At 41.4% G+C, this 23,400-nt stretch overlaps 1 protein-coding gene across 5 annotated transcripts in view; it reads right to left on the reverse strand.

Annotated features, from left to right (window-relative positions):
• The window catches only part of ola1 (Obg-like ATPase 1), a 270,802-nt gene that overhangs the window by 180,323 nt on the left and 67,079 nt on the right, over nt 1–23,400 (reverse strand). For all 5 annotated transcript variants that reach the window (XM_069935753.1, XM_069935751.1, XM_069935755.1 and 2 more), the window contains one exon: nt 11,424–11,567. In XM_069935753.1, the coding sequence (XP_069791854.1) occupies nt 11,424–11,567 (144 nt within the window). The remainder of the gene's footprint in view (nt 1–11,423; nt 11,568–23,400) is intronic.

The raw sequence follows: 23,400 nt of genomic DNA on the forward strand, positions 1-23,400 counted from the left end.
TTTCCTGCAACTTGTAAGTGACTTGACCAGTTTCTTTCTTCATTGCAATTATTGCTCTGGAAACTTGCTCAGCTTTTAAGTGCCCTGCTAATACTTTATGGGCTCTTTCACCTAATTTGTAATACCTCTGTCGTGTTCTCTTTCTACCCTATAGGTTTGTATTGTATTAAGTCTCAATTTTTTTGATTCCAATTATTTTTTTTCCTCAGCATTCTTTTTATGTTAAATGTGTTTCTTGTTAAAAAAAAGCAATACCCACTTTTGCTTTTTTCATATACATTAATATTTTTTCTATTTTATTAGGTTCTGTATTCCATTAATATTTATACAAATAAAATTAAATTTACCCTTTCATTAAATCTTTCAACCATCCCTCCTTCTCCCATTCCTCCCATTCTCATAATATTAACAACGTACTTCATAATAGTCTTGATTAATCTAGGTGTATAAATAAAAAAGAAAAGAAAGAAAACAGAATAAAGATAGAAATCCCCCTCCCCAAAAGGCACACAATGTTGGTATAATGTCTTTAAAGCCCTGCTCTATTCAGGTTGTGGTCGAAACCACACTAGCATTCATGACTCCACAGCAGTTAGCTCCATACTCCCAACTAATTCACTCAAAATGAAATACAGTCTCCAGTTGCATTATGTCTATACATTCTTGGTCATTTATGGATCCTTTAAATATATATAGATCATTTATCGGTTAAAACCCTCCTCCCCATTAAACTCTCTCAAAATTTTTTACTGTAATAAAAACTGAAATCATTCAGTGATGCATTTCATTCAAGTGTCACCCACAGCTTGTCTCTCTTTCAGGCAATGAATCCACAAACACTTTTGCCTTGTTAGGCTCCGTAGTATTCAGAAATCTGATGGCAGCAGGGAAGAAGCTGTCTTTGTGCCACTGAGTGCTTGTCTTTAGGCTCCTGAACCTTTTTCCCCCCAAAGGTAGCAGAATGAAGAGGTCATGGCCTCAGTGGTGGGGGTCTTTGAAGATAGAGGCTGCTTTTTTAAGACAGCCACCTGTCCTTGATGGAGTGGTCTGGTGCCTGTGATGTCACAGGCCAAGTTAGTGCCTCCATACCAGGCAGTGATGCAACCAACCAGAATGCTCTCAAAGGTACACCTATAGAAGTTTACAAGAGTCTTCAGTGACATACCAAATCTCCACAGACACCTCACAAAGTATAGCCACTGGCAAGCCTTTTTGCTGATTGGATCAACGTGGAGGCTCAAAGAGAGATTCTCAGAGATGTCGACTCCCAGGAATTTGAAATTCTTTACCCTCTCCACTACTGAGCCCTCGATGAAGACTGGGTGGTGTTCCCATGACTTCCTCCTGAAGTCCACAATCATCTCCTTAGTCAGGGCTTGAAGCCTTGCAAAAGTTCACCCTCTTGAATCATGTTCTGACGTCGCCCTCAGAGACAGATATCACAGGATATCACCCAACTTTATTCAAATAGCTGCTACAAACAAACTTAGCCACTCACTGGCTGAATATTAGCTCCCATCTTCACCAAAGTTGAAAAACTACAACTACAACTTTTAGTTGCCTTTAGAAAAACAGTTCAGGTGCTGGACGAGACGTGGATTAAAAAGTCTAAATACACGGATTGTTTAAATGGCAAATATAACCAAGTCATAGGAGTTAAACAGCATGGAAAAAAATCTTGCCCAATTCAACACTAAGCAAAAATGTAAGTAAGGAGTAGATTTACTGGAATGTTGCCTGGATTAGAAGACTTGAGTAATGGGGAAAGATTGGTATTGGCTGGGCTTGAATCCTCTGGAGCAAAGGTGGCTGAGAGATGATCTGATAGAAGTATCCAAGATTGTACAACACAAAAACAGGCACCTCAGCCCAATTTATACATGTTGACCCAGGTCCCCATTTGTTTGCTTTTGGGCCACATCCTTCTAAACCTTTCCTGCTCAAGTGCTTTTTCAATGCTTTAAATGCACCTGCCTCAACTACTTCCTCTGGTTGTTCATCCCAAATACCCATCATCCTGAGGTAAAGACTTGCCCTCAGAACCCCTTTAAATCTTCCCCACCTTCCCTTTACTTTAAACCTATACTCTAGTTTTAGACTCTACTGTGCAGGGGAAAAGATTGTGACTGTAGCTAGCTGCTACAAGCTATGGCTCTGTAGAGCTTATAGCGCAGGATAGGTTATAGCTGTATGTAGGTTACCTCAGAAAGAACACGCTGTTCCAAAAAAGAACGGCACGAACCACAATTCAGTGTAGTTAACACTGAGCTTTATTGGGCTCACAGCCCTGCTTTTATTCTCAAACTGAGGGGTATGGTCAAAGCCCCTCAATGCTGATTGGTGCATTTGCAATCCAATTTCCTTGATAGGCCAGTTAGGCTCCTTCAGTTGTGGCCAACTGCAGGGCAGCGCTGCGGGCCTCGTGCAGCCTGCATTCCCATTCGTCCCTCATTTTGTGAGGCACCCTGAGGGGCCGCCACATGACCATCCATATACTATAAAAGGACCAACAAGATCACCTATGTCAGGCTCCTATTTATTGACTACAACTCATGCTGCAATACTATAGACCCAACAAACTAATTTCCAAAGAGATATGGGTATCAGCACCACCACCCCCCAGAATGGGTCCTCAACTTTCTGACGAAGACAATTGATGAGAATTGTTAATAACATCTCCATGATAATCCTTAATACGAGCGACCCACATTGCTAAGAACTCAGCTACATGCATACTGCAGCCAAAACACTCATGATGATGTGGCCATTATTATTCTAACTCAATCTACACCAGATGACACCACCATCGCAGGCCAGATCTCAAACAATGAATAGACAGAGTACGGTAATGAGACAGAGAATCTGGTGCGTGACGTCAAGATAAAAAACTTTCCCTCAATGTCAAGAAAATGAAGAAATTCGTGGTCCCTCCATTTTCTGAGGTCAAAGATATGTCCCTGTATATATCAATACTACTGAGGTGGAGCTATTGAGGTTCTTCAAAGTACTCTATCACCAACAACTACATTGATGTTACAACCAAGAAAAGACATCACAGTTGTGAATAAGAAAATAGATTCAATGGGTCTCAAAAGCAAGGACTCTGAACACCATCTGGTAGTAAATGATTTTATTAACAAGATGAGTTGAGAAGATGGTAACGGGTATAACACATACACACACAATTTATACTTGATCGTGGGGGGGGGAACTTTTATTTTAAAAAATTGCACCAGAAATAAAACAAATACATGCACAATTTATAGATGAGCATGGGAAAATCACAACGGGGATAACACACAAGTGGGCACATACAACACTAAAAACAATACTATGCCCACCACCCCTTGACTCAGTGCAGGCATGGCTCTATGCTATTAGGGACACTTGTTACAGAGTCCAGAGGACCCCAAAAACCAGCAGCAATAGATATGCACCACAACACAGGGTTACTTAAAACAAAAGCAGTTTTTAATTATATTTGAACAAGAAAACAGAATTAAACTTTTAACTTATTACTTAACCTACTTACTTAACCTACCTAACTACTTAATCCCACCACTAATACAAAGCGCAGGTGTGTGTAATGTATATTTAAGATTAGAAAAGTTCTTTGGATCACAGTCCAATCTCACTGGTTGCAGGCAATTCTTGTACTGTGCACAGAAGTTAGCATTAACAAAGTTCACCAGTCTCTGGCACTTAATAGGCAAATGATTACCACTCAGATGGGCTCTTGTTGGGTCTTCAGAGAGAGATTCCTTTTCCAGGACATCCACACTGATGCCTTCTCAGTCTTGCTGATGAAACTTGCCCACTTCAGGGTTCTCCAGATGATCCTCTTTCTTTCAGGTCACTTTTCAGTCCGCCAGTCTTCTCCTTCGACCAGGCAGCCTTCCAAAGTTTGCCAGCTTTGTCCTTCTGGAACTGATTTCTGTGTCTCTCCTCACTGTTTCACTCCCTCCCTCTCAGAGCAAAATTGTTCTGAGTCTGCCTGCAAAAATCACATGCTCTCCCAGGTAAGCTGTATTCTGCAACTTTGTTGCTTTCTGCAAAAGTCCTGCAAAGATTCTGTGTTTTAAAATGTTTGTGTGCAACTTGCTCTAATAATTCCTGCCAAGCCACCTCTAAATACTCTGTCACACACTAATTAAAGCAATTCTAACCCTTTAACAGCACAAATCTTACCAACAATTTCGACAGCGCTATTCCATGGTACTCAGCATGGAGTGAAGCAGGGTGGCTGGCCCCTCTAAGATAGCAAAGAGTGTGAGCTGAGCACACATGGCACCCTTTATAGCAGGAGGGCCCAGCTCAGATAATTTACAGGGATCTAATTGTTCAATGTCAGCAAGGTTAAATCAATTACAAAGGCCAATGGCCCAGGACAAGTATAAAGGAATTTAAATTAGCGAAAAGCAAGGTATGCACTAAATGGGGAGGGCCAAACTTTGATTGCAGATGGAATCTTCCAACCAGGTAGAGGGCAGTGTTGTCACATGACAGCCACGATTCTTCACAATACAATTCACCACAAAAGTCACACCACTTACCAATTATTACATGGAATACAGTGAGAAGAAAGCTACTATATCTTAATAGCAGTCTTAACCTTCACAGGAGGATTCACAATAAGGTCCCATGCTCACACAGGCTAATGTACACAGAACACAGGCACAATATACCCAGAAACGAGGGTTTAACTTCAGCACCCACCACCCAAAGGCACAGTATACTGTGTAACTGATGAGTACATCCACATGACCCTGATCTCCAGTGTCACCCCTGCTTGGAATCCAGGACGGGCCCAAAGAGTCGGCCCTCTGGAGCTGCCCATGGACCACAGCCGAGCTCAGCAATGATCACAACTATTTACACACTAAAACGATATGTTAATATACAGGACTAATGAAAGGCAGTCATGCTTAAAAAAATGATACTAATCAAGAGGATCAATATATACACGTGCCTTTCGTACGCTGGAGCAGGGCACATAATCAAATTCAATGACAGCGCCTCACCCCCCCCCCACCCCCCCCAACCAAGCAGGGTTGCTGATGGAGCAGGGTGTTGTGGAGTTGCTGCTCTCCAGTATCAAAGGGGAGTAGAGAAAGAAATGTATTTGGTCACCAACTTGCATGCCTGGTTCCTCAGGCTCGGTTGGCAAATGTGAGCACCTTTACCACCAACGTGTGAAAGCAAGCAGTACAAGATCATCCATCAGGTGCCAGAGTCCTCTTTTGGCTTGCACATCCCACACCTTGGCTTCACGCTTGGGCACTCCCTAAGCACAGATCCCAGATGCCTGTCACTGTGCCATCTTGTGGTGAAGCAGGGGGCAAGCCAGCAGGAATACATCCAAGGTGTACCCAAGCTCCTTTTTTTTCTGGGATGGCGTGTGACATCAGAATGCAGTTTCTGCTTGCGTTCTCATTCAAAGGGTACCACAAGTGCATCAATTGAATCCCTATAATGATAGCCAAGGGGAGTCAGGGCTGAAAGTTAGCCAATTTAGTGTTTATAAATAAAAGCTCCTGAAGCCCCCACCCCACGAGGTGTTTTTCTGTTAATGGGAGTTCTGAAGTGATGTTGTCATTGTCAAGTGAAACAAAGTATATACCACACATGTCAAACTCTGGCCCGCGGGCCAAATTTGGCCCGCGATGTAATTATATTTGGCCCGCAAGATCATATCCAAAATGTATTAGAGGTAGCCCGCTGGCCGCCACGCCAGTATAGCGCATGCACAGTAACCGCTGTGTCCCAGGGTGAGAGAGAGAGAAAAATCCTGGTCCTTGAAAAGTAGTGGTGGGTGGTTTTATAAACACGCTGTCGTGTCCCCCCACCCACCCCCCCTCCGCAGCGCGGCCTGGCCGCTGCTTCCCAGCGCCCGCAACCCCAGTGGCACAGCGTTTCTTGGAGCTGCAGATGGAGTCGGGACGCCGGAGGGAAGATAGGGGCTCCCCGCCGGGCGATGGGGCCGCCGGCCGCCCTGCGCCTTCCCACCGGACCAGCGGCGGGTGCCCAGAGTACATGTGGAAAGCGAGGCTGGTCGGGCAGGTAGGGTGGAACCCCCCGCCAATCTCGGGAGTGGCGTGGGCTGGATCGGGATTAGCCGCGCTCACCTGCTCCTCCACCGCTGACCGGGATCCCAGCGCGGTCCTGAGCGCGGAGACTGCCCTGGAAAGGTCCTGGGACACGGGCACGGAAAGAAAAGGGGGTCTGGGAGAAACTCAGCAGGTCAAGGGGGGTCCGGGAGAAACTCAGCAGGTCAAGGGGGGTCCGGGAGAAACTCAGCAGGTCAAGGGGGGTCCGGGAGAAACTCAGCAGGTCAAGGGGGGATCTGGGAAAAACTCAGCAGGTCAAAGGGGGGTCTGAGATAAACTCAGCAGGTCAAGGGGAGGGGTCCGGGAGAAACTCAGAAGGTCAAGGGGGAGAGGGTTCGGGAGAAACTCAGAAGGTCAAGGAGAGGGGGTCTGGGAGAAATTCAGCAGGTCAAGGGGGGTCTGGGAGAAACTCAGCAGGTAAAGGTAGGTCCGGGAGAAACTCAGCAGGTCAAGGGGGATCCGGCAGAAACTCAGGGGGGCCCTGACCTCGCCAGGACCGTTGCCCACTCCCCCTCCCTGCCGCAGGCCGATCCACGACTCACGGTGACGGGGCCGCTGATCCGCCGAGATGCCGCCCTGCAGCGAGAGCTGATGCCCCCACACTGTAGTTGTCCAACCCGATCGCCCGCAAACCCCGCCCTCCCGCACACAGGCCTGAGTAAGTATTATGAACTTTAATCTCAGGATAAAACGATCTTGCAATAGTTTCATGTCACAGTGATAAATATATTCCTGGTTAAAAATGGTCCTGCACCTGGATACAAGCTCATTAGGCATAAAACTTGAAAAGTGTGTAAATCAAAGGATATCTGTACCAATGGAAAAAGGGCATGGCAAATAACCCTGCTAGAGTTCATGCCCACAATCAGTCACCCATTTGATTGTTTCAGGAATCATGTTATTCTCCCACATTCTCAATAGCCCTCAGATTTTACTATTCGACAGCACACTAGCAACATTTGACAAATCCTCTATAGAGAAATATTATTTATTGAATATTTTATTTCTCATTTGTTAATGCTTCTGGAAAGAGTTTATCCAATACTATTATTAAACATTTATTTTAATAAGAAAAAGTTTAACATTACATATGTTGAAAGAAGAGAAAACTTGCAGATGTTGTTGAAAATTTTCAATAAATATTTAGTTCGGCCCTTGACTTAGTCCAAGTTTTTAATTTTGGCCCTCCGTGAATTTGAGTTTGACACCCCTGGTAAATACATTTCTTACTATGGTTTGATCAATGACAATCTACATACAAAATGTAACTTTGCATCTACAAATTGTAACTATGAATGTATAAATTGTAACTTTAATTCCCTGAGTGTGCTTAGACATTATACATAGTTAGATACCACAGCTCAGGGTGCCAATAAAAAGTCCATTACAAAGGCTGTACTTGGAAGGTGCATAACAAAGGATGTGTTCTTGTTGGAATGTCCAGTGATATTTCCATGGCCACAGCTGTTGCCCATCTTGCTGAGAATTCTTTGCATAACAAGTGGCAAAATGGGTCTTGCTGGTTACTGTAAAGGTCCTGGCTCCATATTGATGAGCATTTCGTAGACCCTCACATCAGAAGAGAACGGACTGAAGAGTAGTCTTCTCCAGTTTGGGGAGGGGGGGTTGGGAGAGCTCAAAAGATAGAGTAATAGGGGCCACATCCAGTAGGGGAGGGCCAGAGGGGAGGCTGGTCCAGGTTGCAATGGGCAGCACATGGGAGGCCCCAGGGAGGGGGTTGATCTGCCACACCATGGGTGAATTTTCATGCCAGTAGAGATGAGACATTTCCCATCTCAACAGGTCTCTGACCTCTGCCTCGCGGACAGGAGAGACTGTTTAGAGAGGGGGAGGGGCAGAGGCAGTGTTAGTGCGTCTCAGGAGGGACCCAATCAGCCAGAGGTCACCCCTTTGACTTGCCTTAGCTTTGAGAAAATCCAAATTCTTAAGTATAGTTTTAACACAGCTGCCACAACAATTTCCTGTCGATAATTTTTACACTTACCTAACAGAGTGGCTGTTGACACAGGAAGGACAATTTACTACATACCCAAGTTGTGGTAGTTTCAAAGGCTGGATGTGGTAGGCCTGTGTGCGACGTACAGCATCGCTGCACCGACACCATCAGTGACGTATCGTGCATGTCATATTCATTAGCCCATTGTTGCGGACTGCCTGCATTTCAGTTTAGACTGCAGGAATCTGCAAAAATGTCTAGGGATGGCACAGGAAAAATTTTGAAATGGGAAAGTATTTTTCATTTCCATTCTGAACTTAAAAAAAACTTGAAAATTTCCCATTACACAATGACTGTGTAAAAACCATAAAGGAAGGAGACCACATGGTCCCCTAGTTTCTCAACACACAGGTCTATCTGCTCAGACCAGTCTATTGGTTTATCATAGACTGCCAGCATGCTGATCAAGCTCCCAAATCCTTCCCTCTTGTCGGTCCACCCAGCGATCTTATCCTCGGTGCCTACACTAGCTTTCTTGCCTATGTTCCAGAACATCCCTCCCAGCACGTGTTTAGCCAAGACCTTTGAGAACCTGCCTGCAGTGCCAATTGTTGTGAATAAGAAAACAGATTTGATAGGTCTCAAAAGCAAGGATTCTGAACACCATCTGAATGATTTTACTAACAAAAGATACGCGTGGGAAAATGGGAACAGGAATAATGCATACGCACAAAATTTATAGACAAGCGTGGGGAAAAAAATTCACAACAGGGATTACACACACAAAATCTGGGTACGTATAACAATCAAGGAAAAACAATACGATACCTGCCACCCCTTGACTCACTACAGGCATGGCTCGATGCCACTAGGGACACCAATTAAAATGCTCCCAAACCTTTAACAGAGCACATCTTACCAACGATTTCTCCAGTGCCATTCCACAGTACTCGACCTGGAGTGAAGCAGAGGGGTCCCTCGAAGATGGCAAAGAGGGCGAGCTGAGCAAACTTGGTGCCCTTTATAGTTCAGAAGGATTGGAGGTACTATACCAGATCATTTCAAGGGGAAAATGACTCAATGCCAGCAAGGTTAAGTCAATTACAAAGGCCAATGGCCCAAGGTCAAGTACAAAGGAATTTAAATTAGCCAACAGCAAGGTGTACACAAAATAGTCGGGGCAGGGCCAAACCTTAATTGGCAGGTGGCATCTTCCAACCAGTAGTGGGCAGTGCTATCACGTGACAGCCACAACCTTTCACTACCTTCTCAGAAGCCTATGAAAATTCAGCATCCCCACGGCCTCTTACCAACTTTTCAGATGCCCAATGGAATGCAGCACAGATTGGTGCAGAAACTGCTCTATCCAAGACTACAAGAAACAGCAGAGTAGTAAAAACAGCCCAGGTCATCACACAAACCCAACTCCCCTCAAGATAAATGTGTCTATCCATCAATACTCAGCTAGTTTAGTCAGTGGTGGTGCATGCACAAAAGAATTTTTTTTTAAAGAAGTGCAATGAGTATCAGATTTAAATCAAATTTCAGATTTATTGTCAGAGTACATACATGTCATCATACAACACATTCTTTTTTCTGCAGGCGAGGTAAAATTACCACTTATTGGCAGTGCAAAAAAACTGTACATAGGGCATACATGTAAACAAAGAACTGTAAACAGATAATGAATAAACAAATTGCAATATAGGGAGATTTTTTTTAATCAATGAAGTGCACAAGAGTCCTTAAATGTCTCCCTGACTGAGTTTGTTGTTCAGGAGTCTGATGGCAGAGAGGAAGCAGGTGTTCCTGAACCTGGTGGTGAGTCATGTGGCACCTATACCTCTTTCATGATGGCAATAGCATGAACGGAGCCGATGCTTGCTACTGCCCTCCAACAGCAGCATTCCCTGTAAGTATTCGAAATAGTGGAGAGGGTTTTGTCTGTGATGTCCTTGGTTGTGTCTTTTGGATGGCTTTAAGTTCAAAGGGATTGATAACCTTGTACCAGACCATGATGCAGTCAGTCAGCACACATTCCACCATACATCTGTAGAAAGTTGCCAGGGTTTCTGGTGTCATACCAAACCTCCAAACGCTTGAGGAAGTAGAGGCACTGGCATGCTTTCTTCACGATATCATTAGTGTGTTAGGTTCAGGAAAGATCCTCCAAGTAAGTGACTTCCAAGAACTTCAATTTGCTTATCTCCACCTCAGATCCTCCAAATATCACAGGATTGTATACTTCTAGCTTTCCCTTCCTGAAGTCAACAATCAGCTTCTTAGTTTTGGTAATTTTGAGTGCAAGGTTGTTGCTGGCCAACAAGCCAGAACTCTAGAGCTCACCAGCACTTGTATTCAAAATTTATAATTAATTTAACGACATCAATTCCTAATGTCATATGCTCAAGCAGAAATTAGGAAAAAAGGTCACTTTTCTGGCAAGCTAAGATTCTTTGTCACTGCAAGGCGATACAAAGCTCCTGAACCAAATTTTTTTTCCCCCCAGACCAAACTCAGTGAACAAAATAATTTCACCAAGATCATTAAACCAATGATTATTTTCAATTTGTTTCAAAGTAATTATATGGTTGTAGCAGCCTGCTAACCAGGATATGACCCAGTATACAAGATGGCTGACGAACGTGACGACCACACAGACCTCGCGGGGGGGGGCAATGATCTTTGTCCCAGGTGACAATGAGCAATGCCGACCAATCAGAAGCTGGCACTGCTGTGACATCACTCCGGTCATCAGCTGCAGGGAAAAAATATAAGCAGAGCTGCCAGCCCAATAAATCAGTCTTCGACTTCTTGGGTGCGTGTCATTCTTTCCACATTTCGCGGTAGCACACATGCTACATGATGCACATTTGTATTTTCAATTCCCCATACACTGTATCAGTCACTGATGTGCTGCACACCACTGTTAGAAAGCCTTTGGACCTGCGCAATAAATACTTCAACTGGAAACAAAACTACAATGAAGCATCCCAGAAACTGATAAACTAGTCATAATGGAATACTTGAGATTGCACTGCAAACAAATTTTCTCAACAGGAACTAGCATTTCAGATCAGTTCATTGGCAGGTGTTTAAAGATGCTCCAAAGATACTGCAAAATTTTTCCACGGATACAAATGAGGATTTTCGAAAAGCTTTCTATGGAGTTTCAAGAATTGGCTAAACATAGTCTGAGATACAAATTCTTAAGTTCTTTTAAATATCCAGAGGTTGGTCAATAAATCACAACATATGGAGATGTCAAAATTATAATTTTCCAAAATATCATTCCCATTTAAAATACTGAAATTTCCAAGGAAGTATTGCTGAGGTGCAAGGAAAATGTATCAACATACCTGGGAGGTTTATGGTACTTGCAAAGGAAATCAAACCGCTCATCTGGAACAGGCACTCTGCTTTCATTGGGATCAATAGTACAGAAGGGAAAGTTTTCTGCAGCTGCCTGGCTCTTTGTAAGAACGTTAAAAAATGTAGATTTCCTGTTTTACAAAAAAAAAAGTTAAATTTTTGTCAAACATTTTGATTAAAAACTACTTGATGCAATGCAAGTGAATGAATAACAAGACTATCTTGCAAGACAACATCCTGTATAAAATAATAATCAATTCAATTATCTATGGGCTCAGCCCACTCCGGTTCATATTTCTGGCCCACCACAGCAATGGCAGCTCCAACAGTCGTAAGTTTGCTGATGACATGACAGAAGTCGGCCTCATCACACTACAGAGAAGTGTAAAATATCATGTACATCCTGTGTCTCAACGTGGACAAAAAAGATGATTATGGACTTCAGGAGGACCAGGGCCAACACCCTCAACTACACATTAAAAGCTCGGAAGTAGAAAGAGTAGAGAGCACCAAGTTCCTCAGAGTCCGCTGAGATCATGGCCTATCCTGGACACACATCTCACTTGCCAATGGCAACTCCACTTTTTGAGAAGACTGAAGCAGGAAAAGCAACCTGCCACATCCTGTCAACTTTCTACAGAAGCTCTATCAAGAGCATCCTGGCCAGCTTCACCATAGTGTGTTATGGTTGCTGCAGAGCAATGGATTGGAGGTCTTTCTTTCTTTTTTAAATATTTTATATGTAAACTCAATAAAACTTGCATTCAGAATTTTAAGGAAAACACATAAGTCATCTCATATAAATACAAGTATAAATAAATGGATGGAACTACGTTGACAGTTCCTTAATCCACATGAGGAACAAGTTATTGAATTAATCTATGAAAACAAAGTTGAAACTTATTTTTGCCAAATGAATCCAAATAAAAATTGATAAAAGAAAACAAAACAAACAAACCTAAAAAATCTAATTTGCCTCCTCCCTCTAATCAAGGTAAAAGGGAAATCATAGCGTATAGCGACCTCCTGACATCGGACAGAGAACCTCTGCAACATTAAAAATTCTTAATTCTTCCAATCAAATTTAAAAACTTAAAAAGTTAAAGTAGTTACCAAAATACAGAGAGATTAATGGAAGAAACAAAAATAAACCTGGTAAAAGATGCAGTTATCATTAGACAACACAAAAATAAATAAATACCACCTCACCTGGGCATTTAAAGATACATGTTTGCATCCTAAACTATAGGTTAAAAATAATAAAATGCAAATTTAAACTTTTTATCTTTAATGTTGTATCTAATTTTCTCCAAGCTTAAATAGAACATTACATCATATATCCACTGTGTATGGAAAGGTGAAGAATCATCTTTCCATTTCAATAAAATTGTTCATCTGGCTATCAGCATGGTAAAGGCTAAAACTTTCTCCTGAGTTGCAGACAGAAGTATATCTGGCAATTAATGGACTGTTTTGTTTTTAAAAATCATTAATAAAGTTTGGAAAAAATGTCTTTCCAAAATCTGATCAGAGGTCAATCCACAGGACAAGAACGACAGAGAGGATCACTGGGGTCTCCCTCCCCTCATTCAATGGGATCTACCAGGATTGTTGTTTGAAGAGGGCTCACAAAATTGTTGAGGACCCCTGCCATCCTACACAGAGAAATAGATACAGGAGTATCAGAGCCAGGCTGAGAAACAGTTTCTTTCCACACAAAGGCTCAATCAATACAAAGGTCTTGTCAGTATGTACGAAATGACCACTGGGTTAATCAAAAGAGTAACTGTTTCCAAAACATGGGTTATAATAAATCTAAGAAAATAAGAACATCTACAAAGTCTGAATAACTCTCTAAATATTTCGATATTAAAATAGAGTGGGGAAATGCAATGAGCAATTTCTCCAGAACTATCCAGTACCTGTACAAATTTGACCTCAGTGTAAGTCAGACCAAAGTCAGAGAACCAAAAGTACTCAAGAGGTGTAAAAAAAAAGTCAAGGAACATTGTTGGACAATGGTTAACCTGCAACGAGCAAACTTATTCTGGATGTCAAAATGAAGTCTGTTTCAATGGCTATTTCCAAAAACACAAAAAAACCCAATTCTTGATATCTTAATAGAACAAATATTCCATATATTTAATTGAAGGCATTTAAACACCTGGCTAGCATTTATTACCAGATTCTAATTGTTCTCATGCTAGTGAGCAGCATTTTGGAACTGTTGCAACAACTCCCTTCCAACCCTCTCAATTAACTCCAACAGTAAACTTTGTAGGTCACTCAAAAAAGTTATGGAAAAAGGATCAACTATTTCAAAATCATCAGGTTTGTGACAGAAAGTAGCACCCATAGGTGAAGGAACATACTGTGACAACTACGGCAAGGAATAAACTTTAGGGAATTGAATGAGATCCAACCAAGTTGATCATCTATGCTGGATGTTGTTGAGATTCTGCAGTGTTTCTCCAATTGCATTCTGACACATGGATCCCACAACACCTCTGATTTGAAATGGTCTTCATAGCCAGAAAATCAATTACTCACTTTTGGCGATCTAACCCGTGACCTGCTCTTACTGCCACAGTGTTACAAGTTGAGTTTCTGGTCAATGGTGACAAGCACTCCCACTTCGCTCAATCCAGGATTGATGGGGGACTTGGCAATGATAATAAGGCAAGTGCAGACTGTTATACTCGCCCAGCACCTGTGGCATAAATAATTTTCTACCTTCAAGTCCACACCTGAATGTTGTCTGGATGTTGCAGCATGCAAGCAAGACTGCATTATTTTCTGAGAAATGTAACACCAAAATCATCTGCCGATTTGGTCAATTATAAGTAAAGCCATTGAAGAAGCAGCTGAAAAGTTAAATCTGCAATAATACAAAGGAAATCTTCAGACCAGCTCAACCTTCTTTGGTAACAGAAAAATCCAACCACTGAAGTACTTTCCACTTTATATCCATCAACTACAGTGTGCAGGTTAATATATTTATGATATGGTTGGCTCATCTGGCCATGATTACATTAGTGCAGTTTCTTACAAGGCGGACACAGTTAGAATGAGTAGATTATCCTGAAAAGAAACTGAGAATGAATTAGGCAATGGAACAAAGGCAAGGACATCAACTTTTCAGCAGAACGGAGGACAGAGAAAATGGAGTGAAAAGAACCCAGCTTCATGGTCGATTATGTAAACATGGCTTAGACATTAACTTGGCTAATGAATAATGAGATGTTTCTCTTAATGGCACCTCCCCATCTGCTTTTGCATTCCACGGCATATTCACCCCAAGCCACCATCGTGTCAATGGGGACCATGCACTAAATGATGGCTTTACCTCTTTTTTTTCTCCAGTATCACAACTTATTTCCTCTAACCCTCAATTTCCTTCTTAAAAAAAAACTTTGTTCTCTACCAATCCCAGCAACCTAACAACTTGAATACCCAGGATTTGTATTCAATGTTTTATTTCAATGTGACAATGTATGTTCATTGTCATACACAAGTACAATGTACAGATGCACCAAAACTCTTACCTTCTAAATCTAAAAGACTAAGTACAAAAATAAAATGTCAAATTATCATAAATGCCAAGACAAAAAAAAACAAATGAAAAGATAAATAAATAAGCATTGGTTAATAAGAAATGCAAAAAAACTGGAGAAACTCCGCATCCATCGAAAGTAAAAAGGCAGCCGATATTTCAGGTCCGAACCCTTAATCAGGAAAATTTTAAAAATCAGACAGACGCCTGAATTAAAAAGGTGGGTGGTGAGAAAAGGGAGAAGGATGAATACTGGCAAGCAGGCAAGAGGTAATAAAGGAATAGATTTAAAGAGGATCTGATTTTCCCACATATAAGGCAATAGGTATAAGGAATGAACTGCCAAAGAAATTGATGGAGGCTGGTGCATTCATAAAATTTAAAAGAAACTTGGAATTACATAGATAGAAAAGGTTGAGAGGAAGGTGCTAAGAGCAAGCAAATGGGACTAGTTTATGTGGGCATCTTGATGAATTGGGCTGTAGGGCCTTTTACCATGCTGTACAATTTTGACTATCTACCATTTCCTCTGGCAGGTTGTTCTATGTACACATCGCCAAGTTTGTGTGAAAATGCCCCTCAGATCCCTTTTAAATCTTTCTCCTACAACAAGAAAACAAGAAATAGAACAAGCCATTCAGACAATCAAGCCTGCTCCTCCATTTAATAAGATCACAGCTGATCTGGCTGTGGACTCTGCTCAACCTACTACACAAAAATTTGTGTTTTAAATATGTTCAATGTGGTCACCACCATTGCTTCCTTGGGCAGAATTCCACAGATTCACCATTCACTGGTAAAAGCAGTTCCTCTTCATTTTAGTCCTAAATCTTTTGCCTTAAATCTATACCCTTCAGTTTAAGACTCCCCTACTGTGGGGAAAAGGCTATTGCGATTTCTCTTAACTATGCCCCTCAATATTTTATAAAACCTCTCTCAAGTCCCCATTAGCCTCCAACACTTCAGGAGAAAAGTTCTGGCCAATCCAATTGAAACAATTCAATCCTGGCAATCTTAGCAGTATTCCCAAATCTTTTTGCACCCTTTCCAGCTTAATTGCATTTCCCAAACAGCTGGGTGACCAAAACTCTACACAATACTCCAAGTGGTCTCATCAACAATCCTGTATTGTAACATGACACATGCTCTTTTTCACAATGCCTTGTCTGAAAATATCATTCAAACAGAACTCCTGAGGATCCTACCATTCACCTTTCAAGTCCTGCCCTGGTGTGACTGACCAAAGTGCAAAACCTTTCAGTTGACCTTGTAAAATTCCATCTGTCATTCTTAAGCCCACTTTCCTAGATCCTGTTGTCACCTCAGATCATTACTATCTGACGTTCAATACCAACCTACCATGCAGGACCTCACCAAAGTCCACATCGACATCTACCACCCTGTTAATATCAATCTTCTTGGTCACCTCTTCAAAAATCAGTCTAATTCATGAGACGCGATTACCCACACAAAAAAGCATGACAACTACCCCAATCAGTCCTTGCTCTTCCAAATGCAAGTCGATCCAGTTTTTCAGAAACCCCTCCAGTAACTTATCTGCAGCTAATGTTACCCCCTGCCTGTAATTCCCTGGCTAAACCTTGCAGAATTTTTTTTTTAAATCTTCAATACAGTCACAAAAATCAGCCACCCTCCAGTCTTTTGCCACCTCAATTTTGCTCAACGATTAAATAAATATCTTGCCCAGGGTTCCTGCGACTTCTTTCCTCTACACTGTGTACAGCTGGTGGGCTGAAAGAGCTGTTACCACGTTCTATGTCTCTGCAGCAAATTTCACACAGAATGATATTGAGTTCTACTATATCATCATCCTTCCCTCAAAACAAATACTGCTTGTTCACCACAAAATATCGTGGGAAGACATTTCCTCCAGAATTAGAATATCTAATCACCTCTGTTTCTTCACATAAACTCAAACTGAACTAGCTTGCAATTTTGGGGAGGCATATATCCATTCTATCACAAAAACAATTATTTCCCTCTCTATTTAGCTATGGTTCATCTTTTACAACTCTGGTCCATCCGTTTGTTGCTTGCATACACATGACTGCTTTAACTAACAGGAGTAAAAAACTAAAGTCTGCAGATGCCAGGATTGAAGTAAAAATACAATTGCTGAAGAAACTCAGTAGGTCAAACATCGTACTTTATGTAGCAAAGATAAAGATACATAACCAAGGTTTTTGGCATCAGCTCTTCATCTAGATATGATTTCTATAAGAATGAGAGAGAAATTGATGAAAACACAAGATCATAGAAACATAAAAAAATAGGTGCAGGAGTAGGCCATTTGGCCCTTCAAGCCTACACCACTATTCAATTTGATCATGGCCGATCAGTGCCCGGTTCCTGCCTTCTCCCCATACCCCTTGATCCCCTTAGCTACAAGGTCCAAATCTAACCCACTCTTAAATATTGACAAGGAACCGGCCTCAACTACTTCCTAAGGGTTGATGTTCCTCTTATAGGATCATCTAGAACAGTAGGTCAATGTTTAAAAATGAGTCACCCATCTTAAATAAAAGTCTGTTTGTCTCCTTTGTGGGTCGTGATTCTTCAGAATTCTGGTCTTTGAATATCTTTAATAGAGAGGCATACACGTTCATTATATAAGCAGCAGGGTGAAAGGTTACAGTGAGCAGATAGAATACAGTTGACATGGCAATTAAATCAGCTGTGATTTTATAAACAATATGGGGCTGAATGGCCTACTCCTGCACCTGAATCACATTTTTCCAATGGGAATGATCTGGTTCACTTTCAATAGAGAAAAGTTTTGGAAGAACCGTGCATACAACCTTTTAAAATACAAATAGAGTCAAATGCAATACAGTAAGTTTCTGATTATCTGAAACACTTGGGACCAGACGTGTATCGGTTAACTGAGAAATGGCTTTAAGCAACCCTTGGCATCAGCAGAATCAGCCGTCACCAATCCCCAACACCGTCACATCTGCTCATGCACGGGAGCCCGGTCCATGCTCCTGCCTGGGAGGCCACTCTCCTTGATGACACCAGGACAGCAGAGAACCAAGTACAGTGGAGGGTAAAGAAGAGATGGAAAGAGAGTGGGGAGGGTTACCTGAAACGAGGACAATTTCGTCATTCATTGCCTGACCCGTCATTCACTGACGGCTCAAGTTTCCAGCCTGCTTCTCTGAGCAGATGTCCAGCCATCTGTCTTCCTGGCTGGTTCTGAGCTCTGCTATTACCAGACTGGCACTAATAGTATGTCAGAGCCCAACATGATCATGTCAGGTGAAAAAAAAATTAATTTGTGACATCATGTTGCCGCTGAAAATTTTTTCAGATAACAGATTTTCAGTTAAATGGTTTTTGGATAACCAGAAACATACTGTAGCTTTAAAAGATTAGAGAGTAAAAATGTTTAAAGGCTTTTTATGAGGTAAGGTTTTTATATACAACACAGACACACACACACAGTGTGTAATGCTGGAACAATGCTGCCACAGGAAGTGGTGGAAACAGATACAATAGCAATGTATCTATTAAGACAGACACATGAACAGGCAGGGAATGAAAGGATATAGACCAAGTGCAAGCAGATGTACAGTTTAAATTGATATAACGATCAGGAACGACATTATCGGCCAAATGTACCTTTGGTGTAATGTTCAATGTTCTAACATTCTACCACAATCTAAAATAAAAGCTACATGTGTCGAATTGTATCAGAAAACCATGCATCAATGCACATAATTTTGTGGCAGCTTAGAAACTGAACTTTTGACCTCTCAATTCATTTACTAGTAAACTATTGTACCATATGACCCATCAACAACAGAAGAACCAAGTGTGAAAATGTCACAACACTGTCACGACCATGGCATTTTAGAGATGATGTTGTCAAGAAATGACAGGTAAAATGCAAAAGCCTTCCCCCTTGCTGATGTGAAATGGTAATGAACAATGATGGAATTTTCCCTCTCAAGTTGCCACATTACTCCCATCAACCACATCCTGCAATACAAGATTAATGATTTGCATTAGAATAACAAAAGCTTCAGCAGTTATTCTTGTATTCATTTTTGGTATCCATACACAGCACATCATTTTAAGTAGGAGTTGAGAACATAATGCACTTAAAGTTAACAGGACACTTTCATGTCAAGTGCTCAAAGACAGAACAAGGTAGTTCTCAATTATTAAGCTGTTGTTCTGCAGAGTTGAAACTCTCAAAACAAAAAGTAGTGGGAAAGAATAGATTCATTGAAATGACACTGGAGGAGGGAATTATTGATTAAATCAATGGAGAAGTGTATGCTCTTTCCCACTGGAGACTCAAAAGTCTAAAAAGTGAAGTGTTGAAAAATACTTTGCTCCTAATCATTTCATTTTGACACTTAGTCTGGTTGTGATGACTTGAGAGGTGGGGAAAGTGGAGGTTGGGGAGGGATTAAAATGAAAGGAGAAATGGAGTTTATCTTAATTATCCACCATTAAAGTAATATAGGAGCAGAATGACTGCCCTAATATGAAGAGATCCAACAGTTGTGGGCCTTCATGACAAGCAGTGCTATAGTATTATAAAGCCCGATGACTTTTAAAGTGTCAACTAATTTCTCACTAATCTGTCAACCCACAAACGAACAGGGACAATAAAAGCAGTGTGAATGATAATTGGGCTGTAGAACAGAGTACAAGTTCCTTCCCCACCCCACCCCCAGGAAGCCTAAATTAACAAAATTAATTATGGGCGGCACGGTTAGTTTAGCAGTTAGTGCAAAAGCAATCAGGACAGGAGTTCAAATCCTCTGCTGCAAGGAGTTTGTACATTCTCCCCGTGTCTGAGGGGGCTCTGGTTTCCTCTCACCTTTCAAAACGTACCAGGGTTGTTGATCAATTGAGTGTAATTGGGTGGCCTGTTACCGTGCTATATGCTTAAATATTTAAAAATGTAAATGTTTTAAAAGATTGAATTTAAATTTTATATTTAAAAAATTAACCATTTCAATTGCTGCTCTGGTTTACTGAACTGAAAGTTTCACACCACAAGACCTTCACCATTGCTATACTGAATTTTTTTTACTCATACCTCGACGAAGGGGTCAGGTCCAAAATGTCAGTGATAGATCTTTCCTTCCTGTGGACGCTGCGAGACCTTCCTCCAGCATCTCTGTATTTTCACTCCAGCAAAGGTTTGCTTTTTTTTCCTGTAATTTCCCACCAAATACACTGGGAATTCAAATCTCCACTAGCTTGGATTAATGCAAGCAGGAACTCCATTCATTCCAACAGAGAGGAACAGAACATCTTTTAACTCATTTAGTTTTTGAATAGAGGTAACATGTATTTGTTTTAAGTGTTTTCTAGTGTTATTAAAAAATGTTAGTCGCTTAATTATTTTTCATGCTTTTCAAATATTTTTTAAAGTTTGAAAAATAACAGCTTGCAATCATTTCAGCTCTGAAATTTTGAAAGTAAATCTTGGGTATTCACTTATCTAGCTATCAAAGCATTTTCAAGAGTAGGCTTCAGTAGTTTTACTGATAATATGAGGTTGCATGACAATGCCACACATGGACACTACTGCTCTTCAGCAAGATCAACACCAAAGTGAAATTGATGCCACCGTTAAAATAAGTATGGAAACATTGTGATGAAACACACGAAACGGAGTTGTAATTTCTAAGTTACCATTTTGAATCCTGCTGGAAAATACTGCATGATTTTAAACTACTGTGAATATTACTGTCTTGCCTCATTATTTTTTCTGACAATGATAAATGAATAAAAATCTGTATGAAATGGACAAAGCAGTAATATTCATAGCCATCTTTAAAGTATGTGGTATTGCTTTTGAAATGCTTTCGAAAAGTCAGTGTTTTATATCCATCCTAGACTGCCCTACACCAGTGGTTCTCAACCTTTTTCTTTCCACTCACATTCCATTTTAAGTAATCCCTCTGCCATAGGTGTTCTGTGATTAGAAACAGATTGCTTAAGGTGGTATGTGGGTGAAAAGAAAGTTTGAAAACCACTGTTTTAAATCGTACCAAATTGACTCGTTATGTGCACGGTTTCAAACTCCAAAGGAAATGGACCAATAACAATTTTTCCTCAAGCAAAATATTTCAGTAACAATTGGGTCTAGAGCAGTGATTCTCAACCTTCCACTCACATACCACCTTAAGCAATCCCTTACTAGTCACAGAGCACCAATGGCATAGGGATTACTTAAAGCGGTATGTCATACCCACACTCCTGTTCGGCTCCGAATCATGGGTCCTCTACTGGCATCACCTACGGCTCCTAGAACGCTTCCACCAGCGTTGTCTCCGCTCCATCCTCAACATCCATTGGAGCGCTTTCATCCCTAACGTCGAAGTACTCGAGATGGCAGAGGTCGACAGCATCGAGTCCACGCTGCTGAAGATCCAGCTGCGCTGGATGGGTCACGTCTCCAGAATGGAGGACCATCGCCTTCCCAAGATCGTGTTATATGGTGAGCTCTCCACTGGCCACCGTGACAGAGGTGCACCAAAGAAAAGGTACAAGGACTGCCTAAAGAAATCTCTTGGTGCCTGCCCCATTGACCACCGCCAGTGGGCTGATATCGCCTCAAACCGTGCATCTTGGCGCCTCACAGTTTGGCGGGCAGCAACCTCCTTTGAAGAAGACCGCAGAGCCCACCTCACTGACAAAAGGCAAAGGAGGAAAAACCCAACCCCCAACCCCAACCAACCAATTTTCCCCTGCAACCGCTGCAACTGTGTCTGCCTGTCCCGCATCGGACTTGTCAGCCACAAACGAGCCTGCAGCTGACGTGGACTTTTACCCCCTCCATAAATCTTCGTCCGCGAAGCCAAGCCAAAGATGTGAGTGAGAAGAAAAAGGTTGAGACCCACTGCCCTACACAGACCATTTCTGGAGACGTGTAGGATGGACCAAATAAAGTTGACAGAATTGCTTCTTTGAAATGAACCAATATTACTCCAGCAAATAACCATTATGCTACTACACTCTCTATTTAGTTAACCAATTTTAAATTTTTTAATTTTAGGAAGTGTTTTAAAATGAAATTGATGGCCAAAAAAGTTAACCAGGTTTAATCAATTTATAGTAAAATCACAATTCTGGAGAACCTCAGCAGGTCAGTGTCCTTTATATAGGAAAGATAAAGATAGATAACTGATGTTTCTGGTTTGGGCAACAGTTTTTACCCCAAGTCATCAGACTCCTGAATTCCCAGTAAAAGTCCATGGTACATCTTAATATTTCAATGTTTTTAACTTCTATTCTCACATATTTATGAAAATATGCTCTGTGGTCCTGAAGAAACACTATCTCTACCATGCTAGCATATAATGAACGATAAATAAAAGTGACTTGACTCGAACCCTTCATTAAGGTATGGAAAAAATGTCAGCAGATGCCCAAATAAAAAGGAGGGAGGTGTGGGGGGGAGGAGCATGGTCGCAAAGGCAAGAGGTAGTAGGTGGTGAAAGGAGGGGTGCACAGCAGCAACAGGAGTGATGGCAAGGCGAATAGAGAAGGAAGGGGTGGAGAGCTGAGTAAATAAGATGGTGGGAAGGACAAAACACACCCATAAATCCCCAAATATAAGTTTCATACCTTTGTTGTGAGTGATTTGGTCATTGTAAGTATAATTAGTTTGGTTTTAAAATTTTAACATCCAGTGGGGGACGATGGGTGAGGGAGGAAAGAGAAGCTGATTAAAAGAAATAAACTTCATGAGAGGTCTGCAAGGAATTAACAAATATGAAATGTGGATATCGTTGATAATGATACTGACAATTGTTGGAGTTTGTGTGGAAAAACCATAAATAAAATATTCAAAATAAAAGGGGGGGGGGTAGAGAAGAGCAGGTTACTGCTATCTTCCCTTCCCACCCGTCTTCTTTCCCTCAGCTCTCCACCCCGCCTCCCTCTCTATTCACCGAGCCATCCCTCTTCCCCGTTTGCTGCTGTGCCCCCCTGCCTTCTCCACCTATTACTTCCTTCCTTTATGACTATGCTTCCCCTCTTAGCTTTTCCTTTGGTCACCTGTTTACAATTTTTCCTCATCTTGATGAAGGGTTCAAACGTAAAATGACAGTTATGTATCTTTACCTTTGCTATATAAAGGTCACTAACCTGCTGAGTTTCTCCAGCATTGTGTTTTTACTTCAACCCCGGTGCCCACAGACTTTCGTGTTTTATTTTTCCTTAATTTATACAAGGGTGAGTTTTTCTTTTATAAACATTATTTTATGATTGGGATTATAATGGAAAAAAAAAGACTTAGGTTGTTGAATTTGATCCAAACCTAACAAAGTTAAATATGACAGTGTCTTCCAATACACTTTAGGAAAAAGTTTAATTCAAATTTTTATCTGCATTGGGGTGGGGAGCATATTCGCACTACA

This window comes from Narcine bancroftii, chromosome 4 (assembly GCF_036971445.1).
Source record: "Narcine bancroftii isolate sNarBan1 chromosome 4, sNarBan1.hap1, whole genome shotgun sequence".
NCBI lineage: Eukaryota > Metazoa > Chordata > Chondrichthyes > Torpediniformes > Narcinidae > Narcine > Narcine bancroftii.